This window comes from Pleurodeles waltl, chromosome 1_2 (assembly GCF_031143425.1).
Source record: "Pleurodeles waltl isolate 20211129_DDA chromosome 1_2, aPleWal1.hap1.20221129, whole genome shotgun sequence".
NCBI classification, from domain to species: domain Eukaryota; kingdom Metazoa; phylum Chordata; class Amphibia; order Caudata; family Salamandridae; genus Pleurodeles; species Pleurodeles waltl.
The window spans coordinates 450962441-450983989 of record NC_090437.1 but is presented as its reverse complement, the minus strand read 5'-3'; the positions used below and the strand labels follow the sequence as shown (position 1 = coordinate 450983989).

The following is a 21549-nucleotide window of genomic DNA, read 5'->3' as shown; positions in this document are numbered from 1 at the left end:
GCCTCTAAGTTAAGCCTGACAGCGTTTTTTGCCAAGCTACCCAGGGGTAAGCACAGGTTAATCTAGGGGCTTTTTGTGGTTCACCCTGCAAGGGATTGTGACTGTTGCTTCACCAGGGATCACACCCCAGTCAACTAACAACCCAATTTCTCCATGAGGTGATTATTTTGAAAGTGGGGGAAGTAGTACCTCAGTCTACCCCCTGGCAGGTAATGTATGATCATAGGAGACGGCAGGGAAGCACTGTTTCCCAGCAGAGCTGCTTCTGCCACAGCCATTACCTCTTTAGCCTCGCCACTGGAATGTCTTGATCTGCTGGGGATCCTGAAAGGGCTGCTGGTGTTGGTCAAATGCTGCCCATAGGTGGTTGCTATGTGAAAAGCAGATCAGGGATTAAAGGTTGGTCGGGCACTGATTAACTTGGCGATGTCAGTGTCCATTTGGACTATTTTGAGCATCTGGTACACCTGGGGCCCGAACAGATACTTGCCATCAAAAAGGGACATTCAAGAGGCCCACCTTTGGTCTGGGAAAGGCAGATCTAGGACAGAGTGGCTGTAGGGCACTCAGGGACTTGGCAATGTCAGTGTACTTTTTGAGTGAGACTTCTCAAAGCCTCAAGGTCGAGGCAGAATTTAAGAATGATGCAGCTTGGTGCCTTTGGATGGTGCTTTGGTAGGCATCATCTAAGTCTCTAGAGGCTAGGGCATGGAAGTCGAAGGAGCCAAAACTGAAGGTTTCAGACGTTTTCGGCTTGGCTCGAAATGAGGCTTAAAGCTCAAAGGGCATTACAGCGCGCAGGGGGAGAGGGCTGGGGGCAGTGGCAGACCTTGGTGTTTAAGTGGCATAGGGAGTCGTTCCGGTCTTCGTGCCCTGGGTGTGGTATGGTGCCTATTTCACAACAACTTCTTGCACCTCCTCCTCTTCTGCCTGAGACGCCTCAAGATGGCCTAAGGGGACACACCTCCCCTGGGCTGCTGGACTGTCTGGCCTCATCTCCTTAGTGCCAAGGTCTTTGGCCACAAAATGTCAGTCATTTTGGAGAAACCTTCCAGTTACATTTTGTGGTGAACCCAATACTGTTTAGAAGGACTTTTTCAGCAGAAAGCACAGCAGGTGTCACAGGAGGTCTCCTCATGGGTTGGCGAGAAGCACAGATTACAAACACTGTGCTGGTTGCCCCAAGGGATTTTGGAGTTATATTTCATACACTTGGCTTAGGTGCATTCTCCAAAGAAGTGCTGAGAAGACTAGAGGTTCAAGGCCAAAGGTGCAGTGGGTCAAAGGTTAACGGGTAATACCTATCAGGTCATAAGTCCTGAGTGTCACAAGGAGCAACTCTTGACATAACAGTGTTGGTGTGCCCATCACAGGGATCGTAAAGCAACTAAATGGCACAGAGAAAACATGAGTCCGTCACAAATCTGAGTTCTCGAACGTTGGAGTCCGATGTTGGGGGTGGGGAGAAAAACTATCTGAGGTAGCGTCCTAGTGTATTGTGGAGTAAAGGTAGATAACAACGGGACTTGTGGCTCAAGCTTCGAAGACAAACAGGTAGCAAACATTCTCTGGCCAAATACCAGGACTATGCATATCTAATTTTCGCTGTTGCTGGTCAGCAATTTGTGGTGGTAATGACATAATAAGCGACAGTGAGCACTGGATAGTTGGTGCTTCGTTTTTGTGTCTTTGGAGATGGGCCAAAAAGAACAGTGGCTAAAGTGTTAGGAAACCCACACTAAAGGTGTGACCAACCCGCCGTGAGGGATATGGCGATAATTCAAGACGGAACACCAAAGACACACTGTGTATGTATATATATATCTCGAACTGCATAATATAAGGTTGGGGCATTCTGCTGTGTGCAGCGGGGGATGGGCTAGGCACAGGGCCTGGTCAAGCCCTGCACCCAACCCACTCGGGCAGGCATCTCCCTGCTGCTCAAGCATTCTATCCCTTACTCTACTATACACATAAGACATACACTACATGAGTACCAATCTGGTCCTCAAACATGACACTAAAGCTCTTTCCACATAGACAACACTAGATAAATATGTTTTGCACCCAAGCACAACTTATGGTGCAGCGAGTGGCCATTCACTTATGTACTTTAGTGTCCTGTATGAAGTGCTATATAAATACTACTACAAAAATATTAAACAATGGTGGAAAGCAGCTTTCTATTTACCTGTGCTAATTTCAAGTGTGGTCGTTACTACTGCCAACAGGCACCAAAAGAAACAAACATCACCAAAGGGTGCATACTTGTCAGAGAGCAAGCCAGCAAAGCGGCATTGAAAATAAGTCAGAGAGAAGGGTAGGAAAGACAGAAGGCAGGTTGGGTGGGACAAACGTGTACGTGAAGAGGCAAAAGACGTGAGAGAGACAAGTAGAGGGAAGGGAGAGTTTGTAAGAGAAGGGTGTGAATGTACCAGAGGGTTAGGTGAAAGAAGTTATGGGAAATGAGGAACGTGTGTGTGAAAAGTAAAGACTAGCTGTGTGAAAGGACGTTGCGAGAAGGATGAAAGAAGAGTAGGTTGTGAGAGGTGAGGAAGAGGAACGTGAAAAGAGAAGCTAGAGTTCAAAAGACATTTTGAGAGACAGTAAGAAGAAAGAACGCAAAGCAAAATAAGGGGTGTGAAAGGAAGAGTGGGAGCATGTTAAAGAAGAGTTCGAAGGATGAATGATAAAGGATTCAAGAGAGAGGTTGTGAGAAAGAGGATGGTGTGTGGTAGAGGAGAAAACAAGATTGGTCCTTGCAGAATGAAATACTAGGTGACTGCCTAGATTGCCAACAGCAAGGGATTCATATTCCCCATTGAAGTAGTAAATGTGGCGCCACTGCAAGAGCAGTAGGGTTCAGAAAAAAAGTGCTTTCACCTAAGCTAACCTTGCACCGGCGGAAGCTAGAAGCAGGAGAACGGAGGAGGTGAACGAATATGTATGTGAAAGATGTAAGAATGAGGAAACACGAGAGGCGAGAGTATGTGTCAGACTAGAGTAGGAGCAAGGAGCGAGAGGCCAGTATGAGGGAAGAGTGAGTCACTGGAAGAGAATAGGGTAGAAGAATGATTGTAAACGGAGAGGTAGATGAGAAAAGACACGAAGCAGCAAAGTGAATGAATAAGAGAGGGGTGGATAAAGGCCAAGGAGGGAGAGAAAATAAAAGGTATGGAAAGCCACCTTTTTTTTTTTTTTTTTTTTTTTTTTTTTAAGAGTTTGTCAAGTGAAGTGCCTCATCTTGAACTACCCCTGCTGGGCTAGAATCTTCGCCTCTGGATACTTCTTTAGAAAAGTAGTAAAGGGCTCTGTATTGGTACATAGCAAAAGGTAGAAAGTGTCAGACCTATAATTTCTAGGAAAATGTGCAAACCCAAACTGAGAGACTCATTGGGCTCTCACTGTATATTTTACACTACCCTATACCATGCAACACTATGCCACTAATGGGGCATCAAGCCAGCTCTTACAGTGCTCCTGTATCATGATTTTAACCTTCAACCAAAATGTGTCTATGGTACTGATAAAAAATAAAAACTAACAAATAACCAATAAAACTTCCCATGTCAGTGCAAAAGATTTTATTTAAGATGAGTAAAGCGTAATTACACGTCAAATCTTTATTACATGTTTATTTCAACGGTCTTACTCTGCAAAATAGCAAAAACAAAATTTCTCAATCTCACTCGTGTTCCCCATTTGTCGAAAAGGGTCACAACAGATTCAGAATGAGTTTACAGCATTCACTTACTTTCGCTGGCTCTGAAACAGAGGCATACTTTTTTATTTGTGAGGCAATTCCTAGTGACTTGGCTAACTGAACAGCGTTCACATCGTCGCAGATCAATGTTCCAAGAGCGACTAGCAGTCTGAAAGCTGCTTCAAGGTCATGAACAGCTTCTACCACTGTGCTGATCACTGTTAAGCACTGTGCTTTGCCTTCGATGTCACGGGCTTTGTTTAAACAGACTGCATAGTTGAGTGTCAATGTAGCGAGGGCAATGTGAATGTTTTTATTGCTGCCTGTTCTCAGTTCCATGGCTTGTGACATCACCGGGTCCTTCTGCGACATCATCAGCCTCTGGCCTGGCTCACTGGTGAAGCAATTGCTCAAGGTTCGAAGTGCAAGCAACTGGTTCGCTTGTTTACCATTAGGACTCAATAATTTGACGAGGTGGCTGCTGAACTGCTCACAAGCTTTTTCACTACAGTAATTCTCATTCACACTCGGATGCTTCATGGACAGTCGGAGAATGTCGAGTGCTGGAAAGACGATGTCTGAAAGAGAAGAAAGAATGCTTTTAATTCTAACGTTTTTAGGCCTTATTGGTCGCCAGATTTCAGCAAGTTAGACCACAGCTTCAAATTGCTCTCTGGTCATTTTCCTATCAGGTAGCTACAAATTAAGAAGCCTCGTATTTTAAACCCACGGCCGTAAGGCACATCAAGATTAGCCACTCTCTTGCAAATGAGCATTTTTTTGCGATTTGTTAAATCTGCATTTTAGCCCAATATACACAGAGGCGTGCCTCACTAATTAGCAACTTCGGAAGTGGTGTAAAAGGAATAGTTTTTTTTAGTTAACACGTTATCTAAGACACGTTAATAGCATTTCAATGCCATGTGTGTGCCTCTGAAAGTTCAAGTATAGCCAGCTGGATAAATAAACAAAATCACAGTTGGGTGGAAGGTAATCACGTTGTTGTGGAAACACAAATTCTGCCCAATCAAAACATGTACTCCTGCCTCCAAACATGTGGACGGAGCTTAAGCCCCTCTCTAGTGATGATCTCGCCAGACCATAAAAACAGATATGAGAAATGAGAGGATGAAAATAAATAAACTTTAAACAATCCCTGCTGAAATGCGAGCATGACCAATTACCTGAAAAACTGATAGCTGAGCAAGGAGGGGGCTCTAACCCCCTCACCCCCACCCTCAGATTCTCTATCTTCCCCAAGCTGAATGGGCTGAAAAAACAAACTACTCGCTGCCTATACTCGCAGTGTTTTTCTTTGGTTAAAAAAAAAAAAAAAAAAAAAAAAAAAAAACCTACATATACTGAAGAGCAATAAACAAAAGCGGAATATACATTTTCATAATATCAGAAAGCAATACAATGTATAACTAGTCATCTACAGAATATAAAAATAACTTTGGTGTCCACGAAGTACTCAAAGTACGGATGATCTTGAACTGGTTCAAAGTTACACCGTCGCTCACACTACCTCGCCACCCTTTGGAATTTATCAATAGTTTCTTGACCAGTCCCAAAAGAAACACTAACAGAAAAAGCGACTCCTGACAGCCCGTTTGACTCTGCATATGTAATATGGCGCAGGAACAAGGACAAAAAAAGCTTACTCAATTGTCAGCAGCCATGTCTACACACAAAAGAGGGAACGCCTCTATGGCATTGCAAAGGTACAAAATGTGCACCTTTGGGATCAGTAATACAGATGGGGCTGTGCTACAGTGTGCAGCCATTTCTGATACTGGCGTTCCAGTGAGACTCAAATGTCCATTACAACCCCAGGGCACTTCCGTAATATTGCCTCCGATTTGCCACAGAACACACACAGATATTACAGTCACCGCACAATTAGAATTTTACAGACCAGGGTACAGACCATGAAACACGTGGAATCACTTCTAGGGAAGGCATCAAAGTAAATGTAACAACAATTGCTTTAAAAGCACCAAAGTTATTGCCGGAGCAAGGTGGTTCCTGTTAATCCATTTATTAACCCCTACCTTCAGGCCATCTGACTGCTTTCCACAAGATGTCCAGTTGTCGTGCAGTTGGAGTTTCTGTAGATGGATTACCTACTACAGACAACAGTTTTTCAAGCAGGTCCAGCTCATCCTCTGACAATTTTTGCTCAGCAGGTGCGCTTCCATTCAACTCTCGTAACTTTCCTACACGGAATGAAACCAATATTAATGCTTAATATCATTTTGAAACTATTTTTAATTTGTTTTGCACCTAAACAAGCATATGAACAGAGGTTACAAGAGAATATAACTGCGACCCAGGGCTATTCCCCCACCCTCCACTGCCCTTTGCTCATCATTCTGATTTTATATACTAGCCGAAATCAGTTCCACTTAACACATTCCATTCCACCATTCCTTCCATTGTCCTCATCACCTAGCATCCTGGTCCACTTGCGAGTGCAAATGGAGCTTCAAATGTGATTCCATCACAAAAGGACTAAACATATTCGACGAATAGCGCTAAATAATTTGACTAGCGTTAATTATTTAATTGAACTCTACCTGTTCTCCTTTTGGAACCTTGATTTACCGCCCACGTACGAGCTAACTGGCCTGTTGACTGTTAGACGTAATCTTTTTTTCTCTGTGTCATGATTTAAAATTAAATCACAAATTAAGCATTTCATTAGCAGTTCCTGCATTTTTATAATCTTAATTATGTGCGAGACTGCAAGGATAAATCTGCAACCTGAATGTAGGTCATCTTTCAGGCATCCTACTGGCTCTGCCCCTCAAGCCCCCATTTCTCTACTTTGATGGGTTTTAAATTGTCCTTTCCGTCTTGTGAATCCGAAGTTCTTCTTTTGCACAACTAATCCTTAAATGAAGGACCCTACCGTTTATACCCATGGAAATGCATATAGGTTCCCCTTGTTTTCTCCACTGTATACTCAGCGGGAGTTGAACTGCCCCTGCGCCTTTTAGTGACATCATCATGCGCGCCTCTCTTCGTGATACGAGCATGCTGACTTCCTTGAGACGCCCTCGCCATTCACGCATTCGCCCACGAAAGCCAGATTCCTTTCAAGATAATTACTTTACGTTGATGCATTTAATTTATAAACGCAATCCTTCCCTCTGGAAGCGGTTGGTATCGGAGTATAATTAATGGTTGCAACTCCCTGTTTCTACTTCCTAGATCTAATTATAATACCTATTTCTTTATATTTGAACATAATTTTGTTTCTGGCTTCCTTGACTGAATATTGCCCCATGATTTATCGACTGCCTTATTTTGGACCAGGTTTCGTTGCTTTTAAAGATTTACGTCACCTTCAATTTTTGTACCATGGCCTGTACACAAATGATCTATGCAGCTTCACACAATCTGTTTTTACTTTTTGTGCTAGCATCCAAAAACACAAGTATTACTGACTGAATGCTGGTGTTCTCGTGCATGATTCGTGTATTTCCACATTCCTTCTATCTGTATCTCGTGGAGGGCTTATTCATTTAGTTATGACTCTGTATTTCAAGTCAGTGCTATGATTTTGTCCTTTGTCACTACTCACATTTGTATACTGACAGAGGACATATTGCCTCATGTAAGTCCTTTAAAATATTTTTTCTGATCATTCTTAATTCCTCTAGCCATCCCAATGTTTAACTTATGTGTTCTAATTTCCTTCCTTTTTCTTTGAGCCCCTATAAGTGCTCTGGCTGATGTTATGTCCTGTTGAAGACCACACACATGAGGTTGAAACACCACTGAGTTGTTGAACAACTGGACTCTTTTGCAATATTTTTTCAAAAGTTATTTTTGAATGTAGTAATTTTGTTTTTATTGTATACATGCATCCCTGTTACGTTTTCAAACTATGTGATCACTATTGAGAACTTCAATCTTAAATACATATACTTATAAGTATACATATATATATACATGCACACAAATATGCATTACACTTAGTAATATATCTATACAATGAATAGATTATTATGGATATGCATCAATTTGTTCACAATTTGCACATACATATATTTACATGGTCAAACATATGCATGCGTGATGTGCATAATTATTCATAGCCACATAATTATTTCCATTTTGTTCTAATATTACAAAAAAGATTGTTATACCATAACATGCACATTCCCTATAATCATATTTACATACTCAGACGTGTATTGCCACAGAAAGGAGCACACACCCATATGCAGACAACTCATCTGCACAGGTTTCCAATATAAAATGACATACTTGTACCTTTAATGCATATCTCCATAGAGGATTATTATATATTATTTATATATATGTATACATTTTTGTTTTAAATGTTAATTGTGTTTAACAATAACTATGTCTACAGATATATATATATATATATACATACATATACACACACACAGAAAGATAGAAATGTGTATGCATTTGTTTTCATATAAAACAGTGCAATCCATATACAAAGCACATTTCCAAACGATGTGTGTATGCAGACACACATGTATATGTACAATTATAATATACATGAAAGATTATATACAGAGTAGACATTTTTATTTCATCTTTCAATCAATTTTAAATTGAATTCTCATATAAAACGTTTTAACAATGTTTTAAATGTAGTTTTGTTTCTTGTGCATACTATGTGAGCATAGTGTTACTATAGGTATGAGCCAAGTTTCTAAAGCAGGGATAGTGGTCAGTGGAGCTTATTTTTGGGGGTAGTAATTTCCATAGTTTGGCAGCTTGCACAGAGAACTAGGGTCTGCCCATGTTCGTGTATGTTTTAATTTTGATATAGGGTGCCAGTATGGAGCTGATATTTCTTTGTTGTATGTATTTAGTGGTTTCATACTGATGAAAAGTGGTTCTTTGCCATGCATTGCTTTCTCTGTGATACAAAGAAGCTGAATCCTCTGGCAGTAACCAACGTGGGGTCTCCAAGACAGGAAAGATATACGCTTTTGACTTTACATGTGGAAGTAGTGTGGCAGCTCTGAATTCTCTGTAATTTTACAGTAATCAGCAATGAGCTGGGATATAGGTCAGTGGCATAATCAAGATTAGATAGGACAAAAGATAGTTGTTTGGACATTATGTGGGATTCCTAGGCATGGAAAGCTGCATTATAGGGTTTTCACTGTAAGAAATCTATAGCTTTCTGCCTTTTCCAGTTATAGAACCTTGAGGTACTCTTGCTTTTATGCTGTAGGGGTTGGATGGAAAAGGAGGATTATGGAAGACATTAGTTTTATTTTGTAAGTAGAATGTGATCGAAGCGAGAGCGGTACTCTCTATGCCGGCTTAGTCAAGTATTTGGATTAGTGTGTCATTAAGGTCACCCCAGATAATGATTGGTGCAGCTTCAGTGCAATTTCTTGGGCAGTATTCTGTTAGAAGTAGGGAGTTTTCTTCAATGAATATTAACATCTGGGTGAAAGCTGCTCTTTCAAAGATTTGCCCATGAGTGGTCCGTTTGCTACAGGTCAATAATTGTTTGAGTCTGGAGGGTCTACGTTTTATTACAGGTGTATGTATGCCTTATTTCATATTTTGGGGGTAAACTCCTGTTAAGGAGTTGGTTTTTACTGCTGAACTGTGGAGGAGGCTGAAGCTGTTAGAAGACTTCATTCGAAAATTTGTAGAGGACAAGGGTCAGTGGGGTAACGGGCTTTCTTGACAAGATGCAGAAATTCAGTTAGTGACAATTCTCTGAAGGAGTAGAGAGGCTATTTCAAGCAACTGTTGGAGGGGTTTACTGGAAATAGGTTGGTGCTGTTGTGTTAAATATGGATCCAACATGTCTGCTTTGGTTGTGTAAAGATTTGCCAGTGTGTCTGAAAATTCTTCAGAAATGGGATGGTTTTTTCTGTGTGTTTCAGTTTACAAAATTCTGTGAGTATTTTATGTAAGTCTTTATTGGCACATTTTGCATTGTGGATTCTGCCGGACTAGCAACTTTTTTTGTCAAACTGCTTTTGAGTTTTAACAGGCATGATATCATACAGAGATTCTTCATCAGTGATCCTGCAGATTTTGCAGCTAATACATTGTTCAGATGCTTAGACCAGATACACTGCTATCTAGTCAAATTGATAACATTGAATCTCTGAATACAGTTTCAAAAACAATGTTTTGACTGTCATGCTGGATTTTAACCTCACCCTCCTAAACAATAAACAAAGAACTTCCATTTGTGGGAGTGCAAGTTTATTCTGAAGAGTTTAAAAGCCAGTGATAGAAGAAGAGTAGATGAAGGGGAGTGATGGAGGGAAGGTGGAATCAGATCTGGAAGAGGTGGAGTGCTCTTGTATGGGTGGGGCATGCTGTGAGACGAAGACCCTCTGATAGAAACTGGACAAGTGGGCCCCATTTGTATTCCAAGTTCTTGGGGTGTCTGTTTAGACATTAGCCATTCTTTCCATTGTAACAGCCTGCCAAAGTCAGGTGTGTCACTTTGTGAGGGACGAAGCCTTGGGCGCTTTTCCAGTTTGCAGCTAGTGCGGTCTTGGCTGCTCCATGGCATAGCCATAGGATAGAACAGTTCCTTGAGGTTTGGTGTTTAAGGGTCTCATCACGTAAACCTAGTAGAGTGCAGCCTAGTGTGACAGGGACTACATTTCACCTGCCCTGAAGCCCAAAACTACCCTGACCCCTAATACATAACCGTAAACTACCATGACCCCCAACCCACCCTGAGCCCTAATAAAAAATAAACCCTATCCCAATCTCACATCAAAAAACTAAAAGTACCCCAAATCCCCCACCCACCCCAAGCCCTAAAAAAACTATAGCGATCCCCCACCCCTAAAAACAAAATTACCATGCCCTGAACCCTAAAATTTTTTTTTTTTTTTAAAACAACCCCAACACCTGCCCCATAAAACTAAACTATCCTGACACCCCCACCCAAAAAAAAAGAACCTACCCCGTCTCCCACCCCTAAAAACTAAACTACCCCATCACTCCCCACCCACCCTCAGCTCTAAATCCACCCCACTGCTAAAAATGACCCACCGATCCTGCCCCAACTCCATTTACCTCACTGCGCCATCTCTCCAGATCGTTCCTACTGTTCTCTCCGCCCCTAGACTCTAACCCACTCCTTTAAAAATAAACTACCCTGCCCCCACCCTAAGCCCTAAATAAAAAAAATAACAGCCCGGAGTGCGGGCTGTCCTGCCGAGTGCCCCATTCCAGTTTGAGGAAATCGGTGCCTATGCCATTGACTACCACTCGCAAGAAGGGGAATGTGTAGTTAGCCTGAATGATATGTATACATTGTTTGACTCCGATTTATGTAAAGTGTCAAAGAGAAAAGACCACTTCACCGGTTGAATACCTTTTCAGCATCTAGCACCAGAAGAAGAGCCAGAATTTTCTTTTTAGTTACTTTTTCGACCAGTTGGATTCCTCTGCGTAGGTTGTCATGTGTTTGTTTTCCTTTTATGAAACCAGAGTGATCTGGATGGATAAGATCAGGTAAGATAGTTTCTAATCGAGTGATGAGGAGTTTTGAGTATAGTTTGGCACCAAGATTAAGCAGTGCTATTGGCCTGTATGAAGCACAAAGGTAGGGGTCTTTCCCCTTTTTGGGAAAAAACACATTTAAGACTTCACCCATAGATGGGGTGACTTTGCGAGTGAATGCTTTATAGTTAAAATGTTTTGTGAGATGTGGGACCATGTCAGAGCTGAAAGTCTTGGGAGAACTGAGCAAACAATCCATCTGGTCCAGGAGATTTGTGCAATTTAAGAGCCAAGATTGCCTATTGGAGTTACTCTTCTCTAATGGGACTACACAAATTGTCATTTTGGTCATCGGACACTTTTGGCAGTTGGTCCCTTTCTAAATAGCCTGTTTGTAGTGAGTCATTGGCTATTTCGGATGTGTAAAGATTTTAATCGAAGTAGTGAAAGGTTTTCACTTTGTCGCGTTCAGTCGTGGTCTGATCTCCTGTGTCATTAATTAAGTGACCAATGTATTCTTGTTCACGCTTGACTCGCAGTTGTTGTGCTAAATGTGTGCCTACTTTGTTTCCCCGGTCGTATGAAGCATGTTTTAGGCAGAGTAAAGTATATTCCGCTCTACTAGTGTAAATAGCATTCAATTTCCCTCTAAGGGCTGTGACTTTTCTCTGTAGTGTGAGTGTGGCATTGTCCTTATGCTCTCGTTCGGCTTTCTGGAGTTCCCTCTCGAGAGTGAGTCACTCTTGGGTTTTCCGTTTAATGAGTGTGGTCAATAAATAAATACATTTTCCTCTAATTACTGCTGTAAACGTGCCAAAGTTATTAGACTAATCAGTGTCCTGAGGGTTATTTAGTTTAGAAGAATTCTCTAATGGTAGTGCAAAGTTTGTTGTGCAAGAGGCGGTCTCTCTGAAGAGAGGCCGGAACAAACCACCAGCGAAGTTTAGGAGTAAGGGGGCCCAGTCCAGCACTTCCTCCACTGAGGCATGGTCACAGACAGACATTGGTGGTGGACTGTTGCAGATAAAATTGAATAATAGCCTGACTTATAAAGATATAGTCTAGTCTTGAATATGATTGGGGGAATGAGAAAATAAGGTATAATCCCTGTAGCTGGGATGAAGTACTCTCCAGGCATCTACCAGGGCTAATGAATATAGGAATTGTTTTATGGATTTGGGAAAACTGTTTGTCATGGATCTGTGTGGAGAGGTGCTGTCTAAGATGGAGTCCTAAACAAGGTTGAAGTCTCCCATAGGATTACTTCACCTTCGGCAAAGCCACTCAAGAGGGTAAAGAATGAGTGTAGAAAGGATGTCTATGTTGGGGTGTATATAAACCTGATGGTGCATGATCTGCCTAATATTTTTCCCTTGACCAACAGTATTCTACCCTCTTAGTCTGTCCGTTTATCTTTACAGTGAAACTTCAGGGAGGATTGGAAGAGGAGTGCCACTCCGTTGTGCTCTGGCTGTGCAGAGGAGCGGTAAATCAGACAATATGATTTGTGGCACAGCTGGTGGTTCACGTTTGAGATGTGTTTCTTGTATGGCAACTAAGTCATATCATCTGTCCAGTAGATAGTTTTACCATTTGTGACATTTAGCTGGGAAATTAAGACCTTTGTCGTTCCATGTTAATGTTGTTAACACCAGGTCTCAAATCTAAAAGTTTATGTTAAGGCGGGTCTTGTTGGCTCCTCCCTAAACTTTAGCGTCCCCGCTCCAAAGACCTTATGCCTCCTCCCACCCCAAACCCTCCATACGTAATAATTCTTTGACACTCCCAGAGTAACAAGTAGTAAACAATAAAACAGTTCTGATGGGGGTTTGAGACCCAACCAAATGTAGTACATTAAAATGAAATGTATAAACTTATGCGGTCGGTTCATCATCCACTATCACATTCATGCCTCAGAAGCTTATGGACATGGTATCAATGATCGTCAGCAAAAAACCCTGGTCATCTTATATACGATTTGCTCCCTGGTTTCGTTGCATATAGAGTTTCAACTGGGGATATACACAAATTGGATGAAATATTATTGGCCCCTTTACAGTTACATGTCACTACCGCTGAGTAGGGTTTGAGAGAAAAAGTTCAGAGCCAGGATGAACCCCGAGGTTTACGGGTTAAAGCACTCTGAGTGCTTTTATGACTGGAACAACGTTCTCAGCAGGGTGATCCTTTCCTTCCGGGCGCTTGGGTTCTCTTTGTGGGAGCCATTGTTCTTTGTCTACACTGGGTGCATTGCTCCATGTATTATCATTGTGGGCATCATCAGAATGGAAGTAAGTAGGTAGAGGCACCTCAAATAGCCATGCTGCATCTTCCACAGTGTTGATGTGGTGAGTTGCATTCCGATTACCAAAGGCCAATCCGAAGGGGTAAGTCCATCTGTATCTGATGTGTTCTTGGCAGAGCTTGTTGGTAATTGGTTGGAATTGTTGCCGACGGGCCAGGGTAGCGGGAGCTATATCTTGAAAAACAGAACATGAGGACACTTGAAAGGACACCTCTTCCAACCCCCTCGCCGCCTGAAGGATCACTTATTTCACTCAATAAGAGTATAGTTCTGCTAGGATATCTCTAGGGCATCTTCCTTTCTTCTGTATCCTTTGGCCAACTCAGTGGACCAGTCCAGCCTGACCTCGCCAACGCCAGCAATTCATCCCTGCCACAAAGGCTTCAAGATCAGGGCCTTCTGCTCCCGCCTCCAGATTGCGGATGCGAATATTATTGCACTAAGATAGATTCTCCAGGTCTTCACTTTTCAACGTTGTGGCATGGAGGTGGCTCTTCATGTTAGTGGAGGTCTTCTCTGCCTTGGCCAGTCATTGTTCAAGGGTTTGACATTTGGTCTTGAGATCCAGCGTGTGTGCGCCCACCAAGTCCACGTCTTGCTGTAGTTGTGTTAACCTAGAGTTGAGGTCTGAGCGTAATGTATCTGAGAAGGTGGTGAAGTCTGTTTTGAGCGCTTCTCGGAATTCCCTTTTAAAATATCAAAGTCCAGAGAGCAAGTCTTCCTTTGTGAAAGCCATCTATTTGTCTATAGGCGAGTGTTCTTGGGACCTTTGTGTTTCAGGTGGTTGAAAAATAGCTAAATACCCTATTAATTAGAGATTTTTAAGAGGCATATGGGTGATCTGTGTGAAAACTTTCAGGGGGCCGAGACCATATGAGTGTGCTGGAGTGCGTCTAAGTAGGAGGGATAGAGGTTTCGCTTGTTCCCAATGGCATTACCAGACCTGGTGGCTTTGGAAGGTTGTAAGGGTAATGCCAAAAATGCTAGTCTCAAATAAGTCAACTCAAAGAGTCGGATATCACGGGCTTGCCCCTCCACTATTCAGTAGCAAACCTGTCTTTGTGTGTCGTTGACGCCATAGAGGCGCAATATATCAAAACCCCCTTGGTGCTCTCAAAGACCCTTTCAGCTATGAAGGAGGTTGTCAAGGTCCTGGTAGGGGATGCCCTTGTGGCTAATTTATGTGGCATCAATTGGGGAAAGACTATTTATGCAACAGGATCACACATGTGAGTTGCCTGGTCATGTGTAGACTTTTGTGAAGTACTTTGTGGTCTCATTCTGCCTGGCTTGAGAGAACAGTATGTTCCAGGGTTTCCCTGTGACCCCTCTGGGTTCAAAAATCAGGCAAAGTCTATAGTTTCAGAGGGCCCCAAGTCAACGTGCTACCTGGATCCATGGCAGCATGGCTCCGCCGCCATCTTAAGGTCAGGCAAACAGGTCAGGCATGAAGAATAGGCCCCAGTTGGTTTTCAGGAGAAAAGGCTGGTTGGCCTGTCTTTTCCCCTCCCCTCCCCCGTCCAGCCCAGTTCTGGGGTTTCGAAATCCCCTTGTGCAGTGTGTGGAGACCAGCTGGAGGATCTGGGTGCCGGGGAGCCAGGAGTCGCACCTGCAAGCAGTGCCGGTGTGGTGTAGCAAGAAATCAGTGAGGGTGCCTCTGAGCATGAACTGCAGCAAAGAGCCCCATGTTAGCCTTGGAGAACAGGACGAGCTGTGTCCACTCTTCTGGGTAAGCCACTTCTCTCACTTCCCTCTCCCTCCTATGTGCTGCATCGGGTTACCAGTGCAGAAACTCGGCAGACCTCCATGTTGTCAGCGGCTTGGCTCATAATGGGCCGTTGAGTGCAACTCCATTGTCAGTGGGTGGAGCAGGGAGTGCTCTCTGGCAGCTGGTCAGCCCACTCAGCTCACTTGCAGTATCTAAAAGTCAGCAGGGGAGTCAGTGGAAACAATACCATGATGTAATAGGTGAATGCAGCTGAGCCGCTCCAGATCACGTTTGAGCGCCCATGATGGTTTGCCACACCCCAGCTTTTTTTTTTATTTTTTTTATTTTTTTTTAAGGCTTTTGATTGTTGACACACATTCTTATGACTGTGTAGGCGTCTTTTCTCTAGAGGGTTGTTTTTAGCCAGGTACATTAAATCTTTGTAGTTTGATGCCTTATCTTTTTTAATTCTGCATTCACCCAAGGGGCTTGTTTTAGTTTGTCAAGTTTACATGTTTTAGGTGATATTACGATATCTAAAACCTCAAAATTCAATTTGCTTCAAGGTCGATATTTAGTTGCAGGTAATGTGAGTTTAGCCGGGATGAGTTGTGGAGACTTGTTTTGGAAAGCCACCAAGTGATGGTCTGACTAAGTGACTGGAGTGATACTTTGGAACGTGACTAGGTCTGGGTTGGCGCAAATGACATCTAAGATGTGTCCTGCAATGTGACTGGATTTGGCGATGAGCTGATGTCGGCTGAGTGTGTTCAGGTCAAGGAGGATCATTCTGGGTTGGGGCATATTAGATTGGTCAAACCATATTTTCACATCATCTAGGATGCATAGATTTGAATATTGCGTTAAGAATGTCCGAAACTGCGTTTAGAAAGGTGACTGGGAATGTTCCATTGTTGGGTGGTGGTCTGTAAAGGAGGAGAGAACTGCAAGAAAATGTTGGGGTAGTGTTTCATCCGATAAGAAGGGCCTCACAACCTTGGAAAGAAACACTCAGCTTTTGTGAGATTTGTTTTAACTTTAGTATGATGGCTAAGCTCCTCTTTTGCCTATGTGATTTTGTGTTACAGTTTAAAAGCCTGGTGGGACACCGTCATGCAATACAGGTGCCATGTTTTCCTCCAGTCATGTTTCAGTTACAAAGAGTAAATCAGGTTCTGCATCTGTCAGTAGGCTGAGATGTAGTGCTTATTTATGCAATGGGCATTTATTAGACGCAGTTTATGGAATGTATTTTGGATGTGGTATGATTAGGAAGCAGTTTAAGCAATGCATTTTTGAAGCGGTGACGGAGAGTGAGTATTGCTCTTTAAAGTTGTAAGGTTGTTGGATTGGAGCATCAGTGCACATTCTGTGGAACGGGAGATACCAGGGAATTGAAGGGTTTCGGTTGAGGCAGCTGGGGCTCAAGTGAGGGTGCGGGCGGTCACATACCCATGTCATCCACTAAATAAAGGATATTTGCTGAAGCCTGGATTCCAGTTGTTCCTTACAGAGGTGTGTTATTTGTGACGGTGTCAAATGTAAGAAGGATTTAAAACCTGCTGTTTGTGGGTATCATCATCCTTGCCCAATAGACTTAGAAGACATTTGGTTGGGTTTGTGTAAGTGGGCAGTGAATAGGCAGATTGAGGAGATGGGCTGTGGAGAGGTTTTTGTAAAGTTAGTGCTGTTGTGTGATAGACAAGGGAACGTCAGGTTATGAAGAGTGGTATAGAGTTGATTTCTTCTGCACATGTTTAAGGCGGAGGGTGGTGGTAGAGTATGAGGGTCAAGATAAATGGCTGTGAATTCTGAAATGGACCATATGTGAGTGAAAGTGTGCTGATTATTTGTTGGGTGAGTGGTTGGTGTCTTTGTAGTTTGGAAAGTATAAGGTGGAGCTGGTATCGAATGCCTCCCGTTTGTGTTGGCTTGATGAGCAGAGTGGATGTATGTTGGTATATTAGGACGCATAGGAGTTTATAATTGTGTTGATTTGTTTTGAAGAAGAGAGTATGTTTGATTTTGTTTGGTGGGGTGGTGATATCTGATATTGGTGTAGTGACTTCATGTTTAGGTAGGATTTGAATGTTAAGAGCTGGGAGGTGTGGATGTTGAATGAGGGGGGATTGGAATGTGTGTTAGAGGAGAGTCTCTGTGGAGCGTGAAAGGGGATAAACAGGGATAGGAGGGTTTGTTGCAGAAGGAGTATGTTGAGAATGTAGTCTTAGTGGCTGAAGGGAGCGTAGTGTCTTAGTAGGTGTTTTGGGTGGTGTAGGATGATGGTATGATATAGGGTTTAGTAAAGGATTGCAGTGTTTGAAGCTGGCAAACTGTAGTAGGAGCATACTGTGTAAAAAGGGGATTTAGATATGCACCGTGTGGTTGAGTGGTGATATATGGTTTTGAATGTAGTTTATCAGAGTTGTGGTTTGTGTAGGGGTGAAGGGGCCCTTGAATAGATGCAGGAGCGTTTGTTAGAGTTGCACAGAGCTTGGTGAGCGAGTGGTGGGAGGAGTGATTTTGTTTGGCGTTAGGATGGGGTGTACTTTTTACAAGTGTCTGCATGTTTGTGGAGATGCCCTCTTGATGGTGTTTAGGTAAAACAAAGGAAGCATTTCTGGCCCTGAGAGCTATCTGGCCCAAACAGGCATGTTGTCTTTGTCCTCTCTTCCCTAAGCCTCGAAGACTGGACTGAGACACCTCAAGGGAAGGGCTTTCAAAGGCAGGTGGAGAGGTCATGTGGAACTCTCTCAGCCTTAGGCTCTCCTGCAACAACCAAATGAGTGCACATGGAGGGGAGCGGTTTCAGTTTTCTAATCCATAAGCTGTGTCTGGGAGAACAGGTAGAAAGAGGGGAAAATGGAGGAGGAGGGAGGCTGGAAAAAAACTGGGTCTTGTAGAAGTCAAGGTTTGTTAATGACAGGCACGATTGCACTAAGTGTACAAACTTTTAGAATTAACGAGAACAATTTGCCACCAAAAATCTATAGCTCTAAAAAGGCACTTTGATTATAGTTAAAGGAATACACAGCTATTCGACTGATAAGCAGGCTCAGGTAGTCATTCAAGGGACTGAGATTGGAGAGCCTAGGGGTGGAGAGAACAGGAGGTAAAACACGGGCTGCAAAGAGGGAAAGCAGATCAAAGAAACAGGCGCACAGATAGAAAACGGAAGCGCTGAGAGGGGCAGTGCAGGTTGAGATAGGAAAGGAGGTGCAGAGAATAAAGTGATGACTTCGGCTAGCAAAAAGTGTTTTTTTTTCTTTCTGCAACAACAGAACAGAGCAAAAGGAGCTATAGTCCAATGGACAAATGAGTGTTACCAGAAGTCACAGAGTAACAGGTATTACAAAATGCAAACAAAAGTAATATTGCTATAACTTAATGTCCTTGTTGTGCAGGAGAGCAAGTTTCCTTACTGTGGGATTGATTACCGTATAGACCATAACTATTAGGTCTATTTACTTTCAATAGAATTGTTTTGATGAGTCTATACTGAACCACTGATTTTTCTATTGGATTTCCTTTCATTTGTTTCCTGACTCCTATTTACTAATATATCACAGTCCAATAGAGAAATTGAACCTTATATTAGGGATTCAGAAATCAGTTTCGAAGCATATATTAGTTCAGTTGTTACACGATTCAGATGCACAGTATTTACACAGTATTCTGCAGCAGTAACAGGCAAAATACTGGGGGCTCCGATAAGTAGAGTGCCATAACCCATATGGAGCTAAAGGGCAACAAACTGGTCTCTATTCTGTACAATGGCTCACCATCACCAAGCTCGAATATAACCATTTTAAAAGAACTCTTGCTTGTTTCAGATAACCACATCAGCTTTCCTGCATACTGCGGAAAGATATGATGTTGAAACTCTTAAATACACCTATTATGTCTTTTTCGAAAATGAAAAGATATTTTTATAAATATAGCGTACTAAAAGATATAATACATCAAATAAATATAAAATTCCCTAATTCCTGGACTGTTTATACTAACTCAGAAAGGAGGCTAAATTTGTTCGGTAAGAGTAACAGTGTTAGGTAAAATTTATGCCCCATCTGCTCCCTATCAAGATTCCAGAGAAAGTAATCCCTTTGATCCAGAAGATAACTTTAGACTCATTTCCGTCCTGTAAACCTCCCAGAATGATATAATGGGAAGAGCTGCATTAAGTATACTGTAGTGTTGGCGTGGACGAGCAACAAGGCCCACTAGAAACATTCACGTGAAGCTCCGAGGCTTGGGCATAACCCCACAGGAATACTCCCCTCTGCCCACGCGTTTTAGCCGAATCATGACTGCCACTTCATTGCATGGCCAGGCAGTGAACAGATACAACCCAGAAGAACCAGGTCCCGCACGCCAATCTCGCTGCTGAGCAACAACAAACCAGTGCCCAGGAAGCGAGGACATCATGGCGGGAGACAAGCAGGCCCGAGTGGCGAACAGAGGTCACTTAGAAGGGGCGCCGGACTAGCGCAACCCCACAGTGCAGCAACTAAAGAACCAGAATTGCTTGGGGCGGGCTCTTAGCCAGGAATGGCAGGGAGAGAGACACTGAAGGAGGGCCGAAGCAAGAGAGATGCCCTGGATGCAAGGTAGTTACCTGGCTGGAACTGAACCCCAACGTGCAGTACACAGGGCAGGCACTGCCCACGGTGGCCGGGGCCTTGCCGCAGAGCAGAGCCTGAGGCTGGTGGCTCCTGCGTGGGAGCTGAGGAGTGGCAGTCGGAGGCTCGGACCATAAGGAAAGCACGTCTGGAAGTTACCAGCCCCGAGTGGCGTTCTGTGGTTGCCTGGATGTGGCACTGGCCTGGCACACCCTCAAAGGGGTGGAGTCAGGGAATCAGCTGCTGGGGGAGACAGGCAGCAGGACTTGGTGAGTCCTCAGTGCGGGTGCGGAGGTGGAAGTGACAAGGTGCCTGGTCTTGAACAGGGGCTATGGAGGGGGACAGCACTGCACCTGGCAGGCAAGAGGAGAGACTGAACCCTGCAAAAGGTGGAATACTGGATAAGGGTGGAGAAGTACGGGCCAGGCGCCGCCCTGCAGCAGAGCATGCTGCGGTCTTAAACCCTGAATGTGTAAAGTGCCTGGCGAGCTCAAGTAACAGAGGCTCTAATAGACACATGCTGAGGGAGTGGGCGACGAAACCTGTAAAGGGTGATGCAGCCCCGCTGGAATAGTGTTGAACTGACGGGACTGCCCTGCCCTGGCCTCTCACATGGTACGTGCAGATTGCAGATCCCGTAGCCTAACACCCCGCAGGCACGTAAGACTAGGACGCAAATGAAAGGTGCTCAAAACAAAGACATGATGGGCAAAAGACCAAATCCATAGGCAATCGCAGACTAACCAGATCCTGCAGTACTCAACGCCCAGGGTAAGGAAGACCAGGCAGGAGAGATGGTGCAGATGGAGACCCAGAACCAGCATATAGAATTTAGTGCTTCTGACATATGGGTGGCAATGAGAGACGCCCGTGATACTCTACGGGGGAAAATAAATGTGCCCATGACTGAAGTGAACTTTTAAGGGAGGACATGAGGGAAATGGCTGACCGAGTGACGGAAACTGAGGACTGAATTGAAACCTTCCAGCAAGAAGTCACAACCTTGAAAGCCATAGTTGCTGAGATGACTGCTCAGACTACTAAGCTCTGAGACCGTTTGACAGACATGGAGGCGTGCTCAAGACAAAACAACATTGCTTTGTTGTGTTCCTAGAAAAAGTAGGAAGCCTGTCCGCGGAATTATTCCTGGGGGACAGGATCACGGAGAAGCGGAGCCCACTGTGGCTATCCAAATTCTTCTTTGTAGACAAAGTACACCGCTCCCTGGCGTTGCCGCTACTACCCCCGGGCGCCCCCTTCTCACGGGCCACAATAGCCCAGCAGTTCAACCATAGAGACCGCAATGCTATTTTGCAGCATCTGCGCAAGATGATCCCCACTGGTATACGACAACGCCTCCATTATGGCCTTCCCCGATTATACCAAGCGGGTACAAGAACAGAGAAAAACGTTCCCGGCTGTGAAGTGTAAATTAAAAGCCCTCAACTATCAATATAGTCTAGTGTATCCGGCTGAACTACGCATCAAGCACGACGGCAAGGTCCACTTGTTTACTATCCTGGAGGATGTTTGGGACTGGTTGGAAACGGCGCCACATCCGGAGGAGTGTAAGGGCTGCCAGGAGCATACTGGCAGATGCTGGCAGGGGAAATGTGGGACCAGGGACGGGGGACGTGGGACTCCAGGGCACCAGGCCCATCTGGAGACTCACACAGGATCGAGGTCCAACAAGACGTTACATTAATGGCGGCCCAGAAGA

The 21549-nt window shown here is 43.8% G+C and overlaps 1 protein-coding gene across 2 annotated transcripts in view; it reads right to left on the bottom strand.

Annotated features, from left to right (window-relative positions):
* Window positions 1-3569: 3569 nt before the first annotated feature.
* PLAA (phospholipase A2 activating protein) overlaps window positions 3570-21549 on the bottom strand; it is a 296517-nt gene continuing 278537 nt past the window's right edge. For both annotated transcript variants that reach the window (XM_069240757.1, XM_069240766.1), the window contains 2 exons: window positions 5758-5922; window positions 3570-4281 (listed from right to left, as the gene is read on the bottom strand). In XM_069240757.1, coding sequence (XP_069096858.1) covers window positions 3716-4281; window positions 5758-5922 — 731 coding nt within the window. In that variant the 3' untranslated portion in view covers window positions 3570-3715. The remainder of the gene's footprint in view (window positions 4282-5757; window positions 5923-21549) is intronic.